Here is a 16,068-nt window from a genome sequence, read left to right as displayed (position 1 = left end):
GCAGTAGAAACAGAAAATGATTACATGCTGAAGGAAATTACCAACATTTACGAAGCTGAATAAGAAAGATCTATTCATATTTTACAGGTATGTTTAGCCAGAAAGGGACAACTGAAATAATTTTTAAAATCAGAGTATGTTATCCAGGCATGATAAAACCCGTATCCATATTAATAATTTTATGAATAACAGTAAGAGTACAGGAACTGGATTCAAATCCAACCATTACCATTTATCAACAAAGTGTCTATAGGCAAGCTACTTGATCAAAGGACTGTCTGCCTCACTTATAAAACGGCAGTAATAAAGTGCACTTCACAGGGCTGCCGTAAAGGTAAAATAGAACAACGTACTTAACTAGTATGGTATGTTGGTTGCACTACTCGATCCTCAATACAGAGAGATACTCTGGCTATTTTTACTGTAACAGCCATGACTCCTCCTTGCCTTCAACATCATCATCACCATCTTCATAAGATTCATAAGCAAATTGTTTTGGAAGGAGATAATGTAAAACTACTTCATAAATAAGAGTACTGGGGACCATCTCCTCTATTGGGAGATGTATTCTGTAATGGTAAAGTTTAGCCATGGCCAAGTTTAATATCAGGGGCAGTCTTACAAAGGGTGGTAAAACTTACAGCCACCTGTATGTATGTTTTAAAAGATACTAAAGGGCTTCCCTGGTGGCGCAGTGGTTGAGAGTCCGCCTGCCGATGCAGGGGACACGGGTTCGTGCCCCGGTCTGGGAAGATCCCACATGCCGCGGAGCAGCTGGGCCCGTGAGCCATGGCCGCTGAGCCTGCGTGTCCAGAGCCTGTGCTCCGCAACGGGAGAGGCCACAACAGTGAGAGGCCCGCGTACCGCAAAAAAAAAAAAAGATACTAAAAGGTATCCCAATCAAAAATATCTACAACTTGGGCTAGTTGTACTAAGTATCCTTTGAATCTCAATGGCTTTTTAGGCTTCATTAATCCCTATTTTAAATTAAGCCTAAAAAGCCCTTCTAATATAAGACCTTTGAGTACAGGGTCCCCCAGGATTGAGCACAGAACTTGGCAGAGAGCAGGTTCTCAATACACGTGCACACGTTGTGTACATGTGCACACAATGTGTTCACATGTGTACAGTGTGAATTAATTCTACAAGGGGTGTTACTTAAAAGTATTGGAAGTTTGTAAGATTATTCACAATGAGGTCAGGTAATGCTGAGAATCAGGACACAGGAGAGAAGTTTAGCACCAGTGCATAAGCCTGCAAAGATGAGCAGGGTACCAAAGGGAAGTTGAGGGGGGCAAATAAAACTTTTTCCACTTCTCCAGTGTTTTGCAGTCGTCTCTCCCTACTTAAAGAAAGGAGGGCCAAAATGGCAGGCCATTTAATTATAAAATGGAATAATTATATTTACTTAACTACTTTAATCTCAGCCTATTAATGTTTTGTGTTTGCTTTTCATTACTATGGAAAGCCAGTAAGCTAATGAAGAAAATACTTCAGATATGGGAATATACTGTTTCTGTGATTATGCGGGAATAAATCAACACAGAATAGAAGGAATTATTAGAGTGTACATAAACTAGTGACAAGCATCATGAATTCAGACTCTGGAGATATCTGCTTGGTGGCTTGGGAGGAATCTCAGTTGCCTTCACTTCTCTTGTTTGGAGAAGTCATGAAAATACCAAAGGCCTCCTACCTTAGAAATGACTCCCCACCTGATTTTATGAGAATTTTCCATGAGCCTTTTTGTAGAGGCAGTGCAATTTTCTACACATTGATGAAAACTGTAGATTTAGGGTGAAGGGATCCAAAATATACCACTGCAAAGAGCTTTTTCTTTCTTCCTAAACTCCCCCTGTCTGCCTGAAAGTGTCTCCCAAAAGAATTCAACTGTCATAAATCTCCTCCCTGGGGGTTTCACACCAGACAGGACTGACTTCTATCACCAGAGACAAATGGCACCAAGTAAGAAACTGCCCAAATAGACACTGTCACAAAACGATCATATCGCCCATCTCTTCTTCTGTGGTCCCATTTATCTTTCCTGAAAGTCATTTGTTTTCCCAAAAGTGTCCTTCTCCCTGCCCTCTTTTCCCTATGAAGATGTCCCAATTTCTAACCATCTCCCCTTAATTCACATCTTTCTGTGATTTCCTGCATACATATGTGTATAAAAATTTGCCTCTTGTTTTTCTGTCAGAGTAATTTGCAGGCCACCAACCACTAAACCTAAGAGAAAAGATTTCCTCTTCCAGTAGGGGATTCATTATGACTAGATGCTTGGAACTAGACCTCCCTCAATATAAGTTATAATGACTGACAATCTAGAGGCATGTAATATGATATCCTTAATGTCTTTTGTAAACTCGTTCATCGGCTGTGATTTTAGTTTCTCGATTATAATATCATAAATGAAATCAACCTGTTATTTAATACAATACAATAATAATTTCTATGATATATTGTTTTTATATTTTCAAAAAGTCATGACTAAACATGCAAAAAATAAGAATAGTTAAATTGATTCATTTATAATTGAAATAAGCAATCACTATATTTAAGAATATACTTTAGATAACAATGTAATAGACAATCCAGAATAGACCTGGTGAAATCTACTATTACAATTTGAGGAATTTGTCAGTATTCAATAAAGACTGGTACCTGGAGCTTTGTCTTCATCTCTTTTTTTTCTGTTGCGGAGCACAGGCTCTGGACGCATAGGCTCCGGACGCACAGGCTCCGGACGCACAGGCTCAGCGGCCATGGCTCACGGGCCCAGCCGCTCCACGGCATGTGGGATCTTCCCAGACCGGGGCACGAACCCGTGTCCCCTACATCGGCAGGCGGACTCTCAACCACTGCGCCACCAGGGAAGCCCTGTCTTCCTCTCTTTTGAGACTCATTCTGTCATCATGAGTTAATGGCCACCTGGATAAATCATTTGCATAACCGAACTTTGACTTCTATGACCATTCTACTCTAGTCACTCAGGCAATGACTTACAGCTTGCTTAAATCATCCAGGAAACTTTACCTCTCAAATGTGAAACTTCATATTATTTTACTTTATTTTTTGGCATAAACTCTCTTCACCTAACTTAACCTCTCCATGGAATTTGACACTGGTGCCTACTCCCTCTTCTCTCCATTTTCAAAGTACCAGTTAACCCTATTTGTCCTCACCTTTGTGTTAGAGCTGATTTCTCTACCTTCTTCAACGACTGCTCTTCCCTTATTCCCTTGTTAAATGTCAAGGGTTCATTCTCAAGGCTTGTTTTCTCTCTCTGCATCACCGATCCAAATGAGCTTTTGGCCTGCACAGTGTTAATCCTCAGAGTGTTTTCAACAAAATTAACTATAGTTGCTGCCATAACAGGCCTCACAGCCTCCAGAGTGATGCTATGGCTGGGATACAGACCTTAGATTGGTCTTATCTTGTATTAAAAACTTAGAAACGTGCTTAGCTAGTTTTGCCACAATTCCTTGCACCTGCTGGGCAGGCTTCTCATAAGTGGCAGCATTCTCATTCTGTATAGCAGGTATCACCACCAGCGTATTTCTTTGGGAAAATTTAATGGACCTAGGAAGTTTACATGACCATATGTGAGAATGTTCATGGTTTCTTGCTTTATATAAGCTTCTCTGTGATTTCCTAGATTATCTGACTGAAAAAAATGTGTATCTTTATCTACTGATCTCACAGATGTGCTAAGACAGTTACCAATACTTAAAAACTCGGAGAGTTCTCAAAAAAGTCTAGACTCTTGGCTAAACTTTATGGTTATCAAAGGGGAAATGTGGGGTTGGGGGAGGGATAAATGAGGAGTCTGGGATTAACATATACACACCACTATATGTAAAATAGATCATCAACAAGGACCTACTGCATAGCACAGGGAACTCTACTCAGTATTCTGTAATAATCTATATGGGAAAAGAATCTGAAAAATAATGTATATATGTATAACTGAATCACTTAGCTGTACACCTGAAACTAACACATTGTAAATCAACTATACCCCAATATAAAATAAAAATTAAATTAAAAAAATCAAATGGTTTGCAATCCTCAGCCCTCCTTTCTACATTTGTGCATTTCCACAGGCAGCGACCTCTACAGTTGAGGGTAGATGCCCACTTGGACTGGCCATGTTTACCATGTGGCTCTTCTGCTTCACTCATTTCATGTGATGTTCCTGATCCCTGTAGGGTCTGGGCTTATGAGATGCATAATACATACATTCACTACTTTAATCCAGCACTTATAGAGAGACTGAACCTATATCTCCAAGGATAAAACCACCTGGGAGTTACACAGTTTTATGGACTGAATTATGCCCGTCCCTTCATCCCCCATCACCACCAAATTCATATGGTGCGGTCCTAATCTCCAATGTGTCCATATTGGAGACTGTGCCTTTACAGAGGTAATTAAGGTTAAATAAGGTCATAATGGTGGGAGGAGGCTAGTCCAATACAACTGGGGTCTTTATCAGAAGAGAAACAGGCACTAAAGATCTCTGTCTTTCACTGCAAGAGAGCACAGAGAAAAGGCCATGTGAGGACACAGTGAGAAGGTGGCTGTCTGCAAGCCAGAAAAATGCCCTCATAAGAAAATGAATTTTCCAGCACTGTAATCATGGACGTGTAGCCTCCAGAACTGGGAGAATACAAATGTCTATTGTTTAAGCCACCCAGTCCATGGTACTTTGTTATGGCAGTCTGAGTAGAGTACTACATACGGACCAAACCCAAGTTCCTCTCGAAATGATGCCCCGCTTTTGTTCTGCAATGTCTTTGAGTAATACAGTTGGCTGCTGGAAGCCCTCCTCTTTTCTTTGGGGCCATTTCAATCTGCTGAGAAGATGAATTCAGCTATTCTCTATTGCCCATCACATTTTCTCCAGAAGTTGATCAAAGGGGAGCATATAACCTTCACTACAGCAACACGAACAATTCAAATCCATTGCCATACTAGCCAGCTGGGTACTTTGCCATTATATAAGTGCATTTTTCCCTGATATACCTTTTGGAAAGAATATCTAAGAAATATGAAAACACTGCTGATTTTTTTTTGCATTTAAGCTTTCTTATCAGTGAACTATTGTAAGCCCTATTATTTACCGATTTGCTAAAATGAACCAATCACTAATACATTTTATATTATTATTATTTTTTTTAAAAAACCTTGACTAAGGTAGCTGGGAAACTAGAAGTACAGGAGTAAAAGACCTAACTCCTCACTCTTTTATATCCACTAAATGAGAGCATTAGGCTAAATGAGCATTTCTTAAAACATTATAGGAATAAATTATCATTATAGAGAAAAGGTGGGGGAATCGATGAAAAAAACTTAAGGAGCAATGAATTAAATAAAGTTAAGCAGGTTTTATTTTAAACTGCAGGACTTCTCAGTACCTTTAGCTATTCTTGTCAATCCTACTTGGAATGGCTATCAGAATTAAGAAAATTTTATGAAACGTTATCCTTTATAAATTAACAGGACTTTCACAACTTTAATATCTAAGATTATGCATTTAAAAACAATAACATCTTGAATCACTTTCTGAATATACAATTTTAAAAGAGCTTGAGATTTAGCTATAATAAAAGAGAAAATCCTAAAACTCCTATAGTAGGATTTTCACTATAACCCTATTGCTGTTTAATATATAAAAGTGACCAAAGCATTTTTGTATTCCTCAAATTACATAATTCTTTCAAAAACCTTCTACATACTTCTCAAAATCTGAATCTGAGACAATTTATTTCAGGTGCAACACATCATTATTTGATCTAATTTAAAGATTAATGCCATTGTTATTTTGATAGTCTCTTTCACTTGACAAAGCACAGCTAATGAAGTAAAACCTTCCAAATGTTATTTTTTATATTTACATGTTTATGTTAAATGTTTACGTTTTCATAGGCCTGGCATCTATTTGTTCACTTTAAGATAGTGTTTCAGTAGTTTTGGTGTATACATGAATCGCCTGGTTCAAGCTCAGATGGCTGGACCCCAGGTTCGGAGAGTCTTAGATGGAGCTGATAATTTGCATGCCCAACAAGTTCCCAAGTGATGCTGCTGCTGCTGATCCAGGTACCACACTTTAAGAACTATGGCTTTTGCTGGTCCCAATTTATTAGTTGAATACCTGGGTTTTTCCGTTGGTCTGAGGTTCCTCAGCCCAGCTCCAATCTGGAGCCTGGAGAGCTGGTTATCCCAAATGCCTCCAAAGTAAGTCACCTTTGTATTGATTCCTAGCTTCTGCTATCATAAATCTCATTTCCCAAAGACCAACAGATTTTTTCCTCTCCTTTAATGTTTTCCACTGTCAGCTAACAATGAGTTGGTCATTAGTTTCAAAATGTGGCCCACACTTTGGATTTCTTTCCCTCTAATCACTCCTTCCTATTTTCCCACATAACTCGTTCCCTCTCTTACATAATATCCTTGCAGTATCTTGTCTCTTTTCCCAGTCTTATTTGTCTCTTTAGTCAACTGGATGCTATCGCTAGCCTATATGAATATATAGCCTATATTCATTCCTTTGTTCATTCACTCCACAAGCATTTGTTAAAAGCTCAATGTATCGTAAATATGATGAAAAGTTTGCATTCCTGAGCTTACACTGTAATGGGGGAGATACAAAATAAACATGTAAACAATAATTAGGAGTGATGTGTACATTGAAGAAAATAATATAAGATAATGGGAAAGAAAGTGACTGGAAATGAAATGTACCTTAGCTACTCTGGAAACACTTCGCTAAGAAGGTAACATTAAGCTGAAACAGAAATATGATGGAGGCAATAATGCAAGGAATGTAGAAAAGGGCATTCTAGGCAGAGGAGGCATCAATGTGAAAGCAGAAGTCCATCGTGTTTGAAGTTAGTGAGAGTCAGTGAGGGAAAACAGTTGAAGAATAGTTCAGGTCGGGGGTGGAGTGAGCAAAATTTTTCATAAGCCTTTTGTAACCACATGCTTCACACAGACACCTTGTGTACAGCCTAGGAGACTAGCGTATATACAGGATGAGAGCTGGCCGACAGGAGTTAAAACATCAACAGCATTTGAGTAAGGAGGAATTGACGATGAATATCAGAATTCACTGCCTAGCCTTTGGAGTTGGCTATATTAAAATGCACTATGAATTGTACACAGTTCTTATTTCAGAATGTGGACACGTTAGGTCTTACCCTTTCGTCCCCTTCATAAATGTTGAATTAAAGAACTACTCTAGGTATTGATATACAGTAGCTCTGGAAATAGGCAATCCCTTCCTGCTTAAGAAATTAAAAATTCTGAGTGAAGAGGGGGCAAAATCAGGTCAGAAATATGTCTTACAACATTATTTCACAAAGACAATGCTGTCAAACAGCAGTGATTCTGATAAAATTTGCAAAACAATTCCCAGCAAAATAATACCAAGTATATGAAACACACAAACCTGTAAGCAATTTGAAATATGAAAGAGATTAGCTTAAAGCAAGAGTTGTATGCTTTCAAGAAACCCCTCAAGAAAAGCATCAAACTTATTTTACCTGAAAATTAGAATTATGTTTTCATCTTTATGTCATTAGCCCCCAGGTAGATCTGAGAGCATCTGAATTGAAAGGAATTTATCAGCCAGGGTTCTTTTCAAGTAAGGAACAGAAGTCTATGTTTATAATTTTGCTTTGGCAGATATTAAAATTTGCCACCATGTAACCTGAAATTTGTTAAATGTTCTCAACAGCAATGCAATTTCTTTTAGTGTACAGAGCTAAAAGTCTTGTAAGCAAAAACACCTTAGTTTTCAAAATGTTCCAAAATAATTATATCAAAATAAAAAGTCCTTTGGTTTAATACTGTAAAACTCCTAGGATCTCATTTATAAAATTGCTTTATGCATTCCTCACCATCAAATATGCTGATGACATTACCTGTCTGCATCCACTGTCACATCATGAACCCCTCTCTGGATGACGTCCCTGGAAGTCGCTGTGTCTGGTATTCGGTTCAGACTCCTAGTATACAGGTTGAGCCCTCCATCTGTCATGTACCTGAAAATAAATGCCTAATTAATCAACAGAAAATTAATTGACCTCAGCTGTATAATTTAACTTAATAAACAAACGGTGTGCAAAATTTTAATAATTATGCAAATATGCTCTATTATAGTTTTTTCTATATGAATATTCTACTCACCAGGAAGTATTAGAAAATCTTATTAGGAAATTAATCTTCCTTACTGCAACAAGTAACTAGCCAATTATAAGACCTTCCCTTTTCTCCCCTTTGTTATCAATATTTTGAACAGACTTAGAGATAATGTAACTCTTAGCAAAATAAGAGCATGATTATTTCATTTTGTAAACACTATCTTTGAAGTATGGAAGGTCACAGGAGTAATCTTAAAATTAGATTAATTTATTTGATAAATAAAATACATACAGCAATTGACCACTACCATAAAATAATTACTAAGATGTATTAAATGTTTAAGATGTTGTCAGGAACCGTTCTATATAGTTTACATGTAATAACATTACTATCCCCACATTAGTGATAAAGAAAATAAGTAAGCACGAAATGGTTAAGGACTTACACAAGGTCACTCAACCAGTCTCAGCAGAATTGAGAATAAATCTAGAAAGTCAGCTTCAGAAACCATGACCTTAACCACCATGCACTGCTGTCTGAACTGAAGGACCACACGGCCTGCCCGTTTCCTGTCTCTGAGAACTACTTCCTTGCTATCACAGGACCACCATCTTCACACAGGGCTGGTAGACTCCCATAGTCATGTTACTATTTGATAATCCTTTCTTGGCAATGGGGGATTAGAACAGGTGTTAATCTCCTACCCCATGTGGGGCTAATCAAATGTTTCTTTCTTGAGAAATGGGATTAACAGATAGCTCATCAGTCTTTCTATGTGGAAAGAGTTTATGATAATGAAAACCCAGGAGCTTTGGGTATTTATCTTCACCAGATGCAGAGGCACAGAGAAAGCTGATCAGCAAAGTAGGAAGAATGACACAGGTGCACAAAAAGCACACTTGGCCATGTGGTTTCAGCTTCACAACTTCTGGGGTTCTAGGAGATATCCTTGCTTCCTTGTAATAAGATCCCCAATTTGCTTAAACAAATTCGAGTTAATTTCACTATTTGGAATAAAAAATTTAATCATGACCATATTAAAGATCGACCAAATAGTTAAAACTACGATTATGAAGTTGGCTAATTGCTTACATGATTAGTAAATTCTGTCCTTATTAGTTGAAGGACCTTAAACAAATTTCTTAAACTGTGCCTCAATTTCTGCCTCAAAATGCGAAGAATAAAATTTACTGAAGATAGATATTATGGTAATTAAAGGAGAAATACATAAAGCTCTTAATATGAGAACCCTATAAATAATAGTGACTTGTTACTCACAAAGTCTCTCCCAACATATGTTTAAAAGGAAATATATGAATTTTATACACAAAACAAAAAGTCATGCTGTATTATCCTCATAAGGTACTCTACATGGTTAATTTTCCTGATAACCAAAGAATTTAATCCCACCAAAATTAAAACAAAAAAAGAGTACTTTGATTCCAAAATGTGCTGAAGACTGACATACTCTTTTAAATGGAATACTAGATATGACAACTTTTTTTGATAACTAATTCATGATTATGAGCATCAATTTCCTGTATCATATACAGTGATACTAAATGAGACAAAGATTAAAGGATATTTGTCCTTCGTACTTTTTAATTTGTCAGCTGCCATATTGATGCTGTCAGTGTTCTATTGTTTACTCTTACTTCCAATTTCTTATCTTTTTTTTTTTTTTTTTTGCGGTACGCGGGCCTCGCACTGTTGTGGCCTCTCCCATTGCGGAGCACAGGCTCTGGACGCGCAGGCTCAGCGGCCATGGCTCACGAGCCCAGCTGCTCCGCGGCATGTGGGATCTTCCCAGACTGGGGCACGAACCTGTGTCCCCTGCATCAGCAGGCGGACTCTCAAACCACTGCGCCACCAGGGAAGCCCAATTCTAAATATTTTTATTGCTTCTTTTCTTAAGGTGAAGTATATGAAATTCCTGATAAAGTGTTTAGTGAAAAACATTTTTCTCATTCACTCTCCTTTTGAATTTTTTAAAAAAATTTTTCTATTTTATTTTTGGCTGTGTTGGGTCTTCGTTGCTGTGCATGGGCTTTCTCTAGCTGCTGTGAGCGGGAGCTGCTATTTGTTGCGGTGTGCAGGCTTCTCATTGCGGTGGCTTCTCTTGTTGTAGAGCACGGGCTCTAGGCGCGTGGGCTTCAGTAGTTGTGGCTCATGGGCTCTAGAGCGCAGGCTCAGTAGTTGTGGTGCACGGGCTTAGTTGCTCCGCGGCATGTAGGATCTTTCTGGACCAGGGCTCGGACCCGTGTTCCCTGCATTGGCAGGCAGATTCTTAACCACTGCGCCACTAGGGAAGCCCTGAAACTGTGTTTTAAAAGTTTGGGGATGGTAGAAATGTTCTCTCCAGATAAGTGAGAGACTCCTTTTTAAAAAAACTATCAATATGCTTGATCCTAAACTTAACCTCAGGAGGAAGTTAAAACAATGTATACATGTTAAGTTTTACATCTTATTGGTCTGTCTTATTCATTGGTGTATCTCTAAAAGTGTTTAGTAAAGTGTTTTGTATATAGTTTGGTATCAACAAATATATTAAACATTTGTTCAGCTGAATTTAAAAGGCCTCCCTACTGCAGGAAGAAACCATGACAGCAGATCTCAGCACTTTAGCCATAATGGTGATGCATGTAAACAAGAAATAAGATGGAAGATGACTTCTACTAGAAACATAAGCTTTCAATTATTCAGTGCTTACAGAAGAGTAAGTTCTATAGACAAAGGTTAAATGCTTTGAAAACTAATTTTCCAAAGAAAAAAACAACTTTAAAATTTCAATGAATTAAGAAAAAAACCCAACTTTTTTAGGAAGCATTTCAAAGCATTTCATTTTCCTTTGACCCAGGGATTTTCCAGGTAATATCAAGTAAGTTTACAACAGGTATTAATTGAACCAAAAATAGTCATCAGTGTCTATTTCCTCTGTTTACAGACACTGTCACATTGGAATGTTGGTAGGGCATTTTCATAACAGAAAAGTTTGTTATTTGAAAAATATATATGGGCATCACACAAGCAAATTTCTCATTTAAATTTTTTTCTTGAAAATTCTTCCTTCTTTTCAGTTTTTCTGAAGCATTTAAAAATCTAAAATAACATGCATTTCATAGTTCCTCTAGAAAAAATTGCTACAATCCAGGAAATATAAATGTTAGGAGATCATTTTGAAAGAATAATATAAAATAAAAAAAAAAGATTTCCTAATAATGTTATACCTGAACTTCTAAACCATAAGCTAAGATGAGTTTAAGACGTAATAGTCACAGGATGATTGGTACAAACAAAAAGTTGCAAAGGAAATTTGTGAAGGTGACTGACAGAAAGTAAAATCTCTCAAACTATGGAAGTCTTAGGATAATTTTAGCCATGTTCAAATTCTATAAGCTATAAGATGATTCAAATAAAAAACGCAATAGTCGCCCAGAGCATTTCTAACTCTTCCTCCCTTCCACTGCCATCTCTCGTCTTCCTTCTGTTGTAGAAAAACTGCATACTTTGGCACATTTTCTTTAGGTGTGTGTTTTCCATATTAATATTTCCAGGCCATAGTGCTCCACCCTGCGCTAGAATGAGATATTAAACTGCTTCCTGTGCACAGATGCGTGGATTTCCCATAACCACCTCAAATACAGCATAAACAGAGCATATATTGCCTTTACCACTAAAGCTCATGCTCCTTTTGTATATACTAATACAGTTATGGGGAAACACACCATCCACCTAGTCAACAATCTAGGTAAATGACTTTCTTCTTGTCACTCACCACCCTCAATTACTATAGGGTGGAGTCTGTTCAGACCTGTGAATCAACATCACTGTTCTCATTATGTCTGGAATTCACTGAAATAGGAAGAAACTACAAACATCTTCTTTCTGTATGCTATTCAATCTCATTTTCTCAATCAACATAAATACATACAACTCTACCTCCACAGCAACTCCATGCTTTTTCAAAAAAAGCTTCATATTTAAATACATCATATTTTTGCAAGATATAAAATGTAACAGTACACATTAAATAATTAAAAAATAATATCAGTTTTCATGTACCCATAACCTGGCTTCAGAAAGAGAACATTTCCAGTTTCTTCAGTGACCATATAGGCTCATTCCAGTCCTACATTTCTAAACCTCCCTACTAGAGATATCTATTGCCCTGGATTTTGTGTTAAGCATTCCTTTACGGTTTAACCACATGGGCATATATTCCTAAAAATACACTGATTAGCATCTCATGCATGTGAACTTCATATAAATTGAATCACACTGTATATATTCTTTTGTGACTTATTTCCTTCACTCTAAGTTACATTTTTGCAAATCATCTATCTTGATATGTATTATTGCATTTTTAATGTTAGTGTTATACAGCTTTGTTTTACAAGCACACTAGTCTATTTATCTGTTTGACTATTACAGACATTTGAGCTGTTTTTAGATTTTTTGCTGTTACAAACAACTCTGCCATGAACATCTGTATATGCACATTTCTTTATGCTCACAGGCAAGAGCTTGTCAAAGGTCTCTATCTAGGAGAGGAATCATTGGGTCAAAAGGGATACATGCACATATTCAAACCCTACTAGTCAATGCCTAAGGGTTTTCAAAATATTTTCAGAATAAACTTCTACTTGTCTATGAATAAGAATTCTCATGTTGGCTTTAATTTACAAGTTCCAGATTACCAAGCAGGTTGATCACATTTTTACTTTGTTATAGGCCATTTATGTTTTGTCTGTGAAATGTCTGTTTATGACTTTTGCTCATTTTTCTATTGGATTCTATATTTAGTTTTATTTTTTTCTTTCCCCATTGATAGTAAACCTTTATTAGTTGTACGTCTTGTATATGTTTGTGGCTTATGTGGGGTTTTATCCTGACATTTTTCTCTTACTTATTTTTATGTGAAATTAATTCTTCAGAATAAAAAGAAACTTGATCTAGATACCTTTCTAACCACACACGGTAAATGCTTCTGTTATTTTTGTGTAGTGTTTTAGAATGTGATAATTAGCTTTTTTGAGATTTTTGGACTCTGTTCCCATCTCCCACTTTTATCTGGACCTTCTCTATCTTCACTTTTATTGCTACATCCTGTTCAGTCTGCTTCTACTCCTGGAAGTTTTCCCTCAGTGTGGGGTCCTGTCCTGGAAGGGAGCTGTGGCTGGAGAGTTTAATGAATACATGGGGACAAGATTGCTCCACTCCCTTCAGATGTGACCTTCAGCCCTTACTGTCTCTGGCTGGTCAAGTGGTCAAAACCTTCCCAGCTTCAGTTGCTATATTCAGATAAGCCCTGTGTGTTTTCTAGTCCGTTTCTCTTGTCTATTTTGTGGTTCTTCTGTTCTCAGTGTTATCAGACACCCCACTACCACCTTCTGTTTCTTCGTGCACAGATGCTGATATCATTCTGCTCCTTTGGCTCCTGACTGTTTGTCCTTCATTGCTTATACCTGGGGTTTGAGGTGATACCTTGTCATCATCTTTTTTCAACAACGATCATGGTTTTTCCCCATGGTTTTGCTATCTAGTTGTTTTGTCTATTTTTGTGGCTATTTGGAAAGATTCACCTATGCCCCTACCATATCTTCCTAGAATTCCGTTTTTACATTCAATATCTTATATCAGAAACTGTATATAACAATTAGCTATTTGTTATGACATGAAAACACAGGGCATCTAAAATGTGTGTGTGTGTTTTTAACCTCTAAGGAACTTTGGTTCAGCGCTTAGAACACAGATCATGAACACAGATAATATTAAGGATTGTCCCCTTGATCAGAGGTGCTAGCTAGCTAAGAAAACTATACTAATAATGAATGATTGCTGTGAAGCTCTGTTATGTTTGTTTGTAAAAATTAACTCCTAAGAGAGAAATGTGGGCAAGTAGACATGTAGACAACTTCACAGGGTCAGTATGTCAAGATGGTTAAGAGTGCAGACTGGAGCCAGACTGCTTTTAAGTTCAAGTCCAGCACTGCATGCATCAAGAAAGTCTGAATTCTCAGAATGCCAATGAACTAACTTTCTGAGTTCTACCTACCCATGCCTCAGTTGTTTCATCTGTAAAATGGAGATAGTAATGATATGCTTATCTCTTACAGTTATGGTGACCTAGCACATAATAAGTGCTATATAAGTGTTGACTAACGTTACTGGCTATTTTTTCCATTAGCATTTCTACATTCACTAAAAATAACTCTCATATCTTGAATATGAAATGAATAGAAGCATTGTGATTAGGAATATGTGGTTTCCCATGTACATCCTTTTAACCCAACTCAAGTAACCCTGCCCTTCCCAATGTCTTGAATGCTTCAGTTATCACAAAGTTTCCTAAAGCAGAATTGTGGGAGCATCAGGGGATTAAAGCAGCATTAAAGTATCCACTTCCCTTTTAAAAAGTGTCATTCTCCAGAATTAAATTACTTTGCGTTTGGGCCATTTAAAGTAGGATTTTAGGTTATATTCTTGGCCCAACTATTTATCACTGTGACACCTGCAGATAACTTCAATTTCCACCCAATTAAAATATGTAACTTTTCCCCCAGTTTTCCAGGGTGTTCCTTTTTTTTGCTTTACACATGGAGACTTTTTCAAAGAGATTCATTATAAGTAAGAAGCCTTCCTCTGACTAATTCCTAATTACTGGCAGATTCACATTCCCAAGTGCTTAAAGTAATTTTTGGAAGAGAAGAAAGAGATAAGGCTTTGCATGCTTCAAGAAATCTCGAATTCTCAGAATGCCGATTAACTAATTTTCTGAGTTCTACCTGAAGTACGTGAAAAAAATGAAACTCGGGCTTCCCTGGTGGCGCAGTGGTTGAGAGTCCACCTGCCGATGCAGGGGACACGGGTTCGTGCCCCGGTCCGGGAGGATCCCACGTGCCGCAGAGCGACTGGGCCCGTGAGCCACGGCCGCTGAGCCTGCGCATCCAGAGCCTGTGCTCCGCAACGGGAGAGGCCACAACAGTGAGAGGCCCGCGTACCACAACAACAACAAAAAAAATGAAACTCCTTTCCCATTTACTTCATGACATTCCTTCTTGCATGAGAAGAATATCCAAGATTAAACATCTTCATTCATTGCTTTGTCTTTTGAGCCTTTTTTGTCCCTTTAATCACTAAAACATACTTTAAAAAATTGGGAACAGACAGTTAACTTTGTGATTCAATTTTTTTCGTGAATTGTAGCACAGACTTTTCTATGCCCTTTTTTCTTAAAGAAAACATCAAATTAAAATTCCCCTGGGATATCTTCCTATCTTTTAACTTTAGGCTGACAAATCGGGCTGCATCCCACTGATGTTGACAATGGTACACTACATCTGCTGGTGAGCAATGAGGAAGTACAGCACATCCTGGGTGTCCTCCCCATAACACCCCAGTCACCCTTGAGCTGAGACCGGCGACACTGCCTGCTGACCACGTCTAGTCACGCTCCATCCAGGGGACAGAACTCTGAGTCATTCTTTAAATTTCAGTGTCCTGTACTCTACCATGGGAAAGAGAACATGTATAAGGCCAAGCAGGTAAACATCATCAGAGGAAGTTTTCAAATAGGATTTGTGTTATTTTTACTTAGTTTTTTTTTTTCTTCTTCTTCTTCTGCTTTAGACACTGAGTATGAAAGACTCAACACAAAGCATGCAGACCACTAATGCGTTCTTACATGGACTCATTTGTGGGACTATTCAAGACCTCCTCTGAAAGGCCAACAGAGAACAAAACTGAGAACAGACGTGAGAATCAGGTTTCCAGTGAGGCAGGAAACAAGTAGGAAGTACAAAGAATATACCAGTATCTTAAAAATTTCTCATTAGTTCTGCAGAGACTAGCCAGCTCTCATCAAACCAATTTCCTCTTCCTCCTGGGCACAAAGATGAACACTGTTTCCTGGCCTTGCTG

At 37.8% G+C, this 16,068-nt stretch overlaps 1 protein-coding gene across 3 annotated transcripts in view; it reads right to left on the bottom strand.

Moving 5' to 3' along the window:
• Positions 1-16,068, bottom strand: part of NAV3 (neuron navigator 3) — an 835,897-nt gene that overhangs the window by 132,676 nt on the left and 687,153 nt on the right. For all 3 annotated transcript variants that reach the window (XM_033431322.2, XM_049694975.1, XM_049694976.1), the window contains one exon: positions 7,929-8,048. In XM_033431322.2, coding sequence (XP_033287213.1) covers positions 7,929-8,048 — 120 coding nt within the window. The remainder of the gene's footprint in view (positions 1-7,928; positions 8,049-16,068) is intronic.

The sequence above is a fragment of the Orcinus orca genome, chromosome 11 (genome assembly GCF_937001465.1).
Source record: "Orcinus orca chromosome 11, mOrcOrc1.1, whole genome shotgun sequence".
In the NCBI taxonomy this organism is placed as follows: domain Eukaryota; kingdom Metazoa; phylum Chordata; class Mammalia; order Artiodactyla; family Delphinidae; genus Orcinus; species Orcinus orca.
Note: the sequence above shows the minus strand (reverse complement) of the source record. Positions and strands in the feature narration are given on the sequence as shown.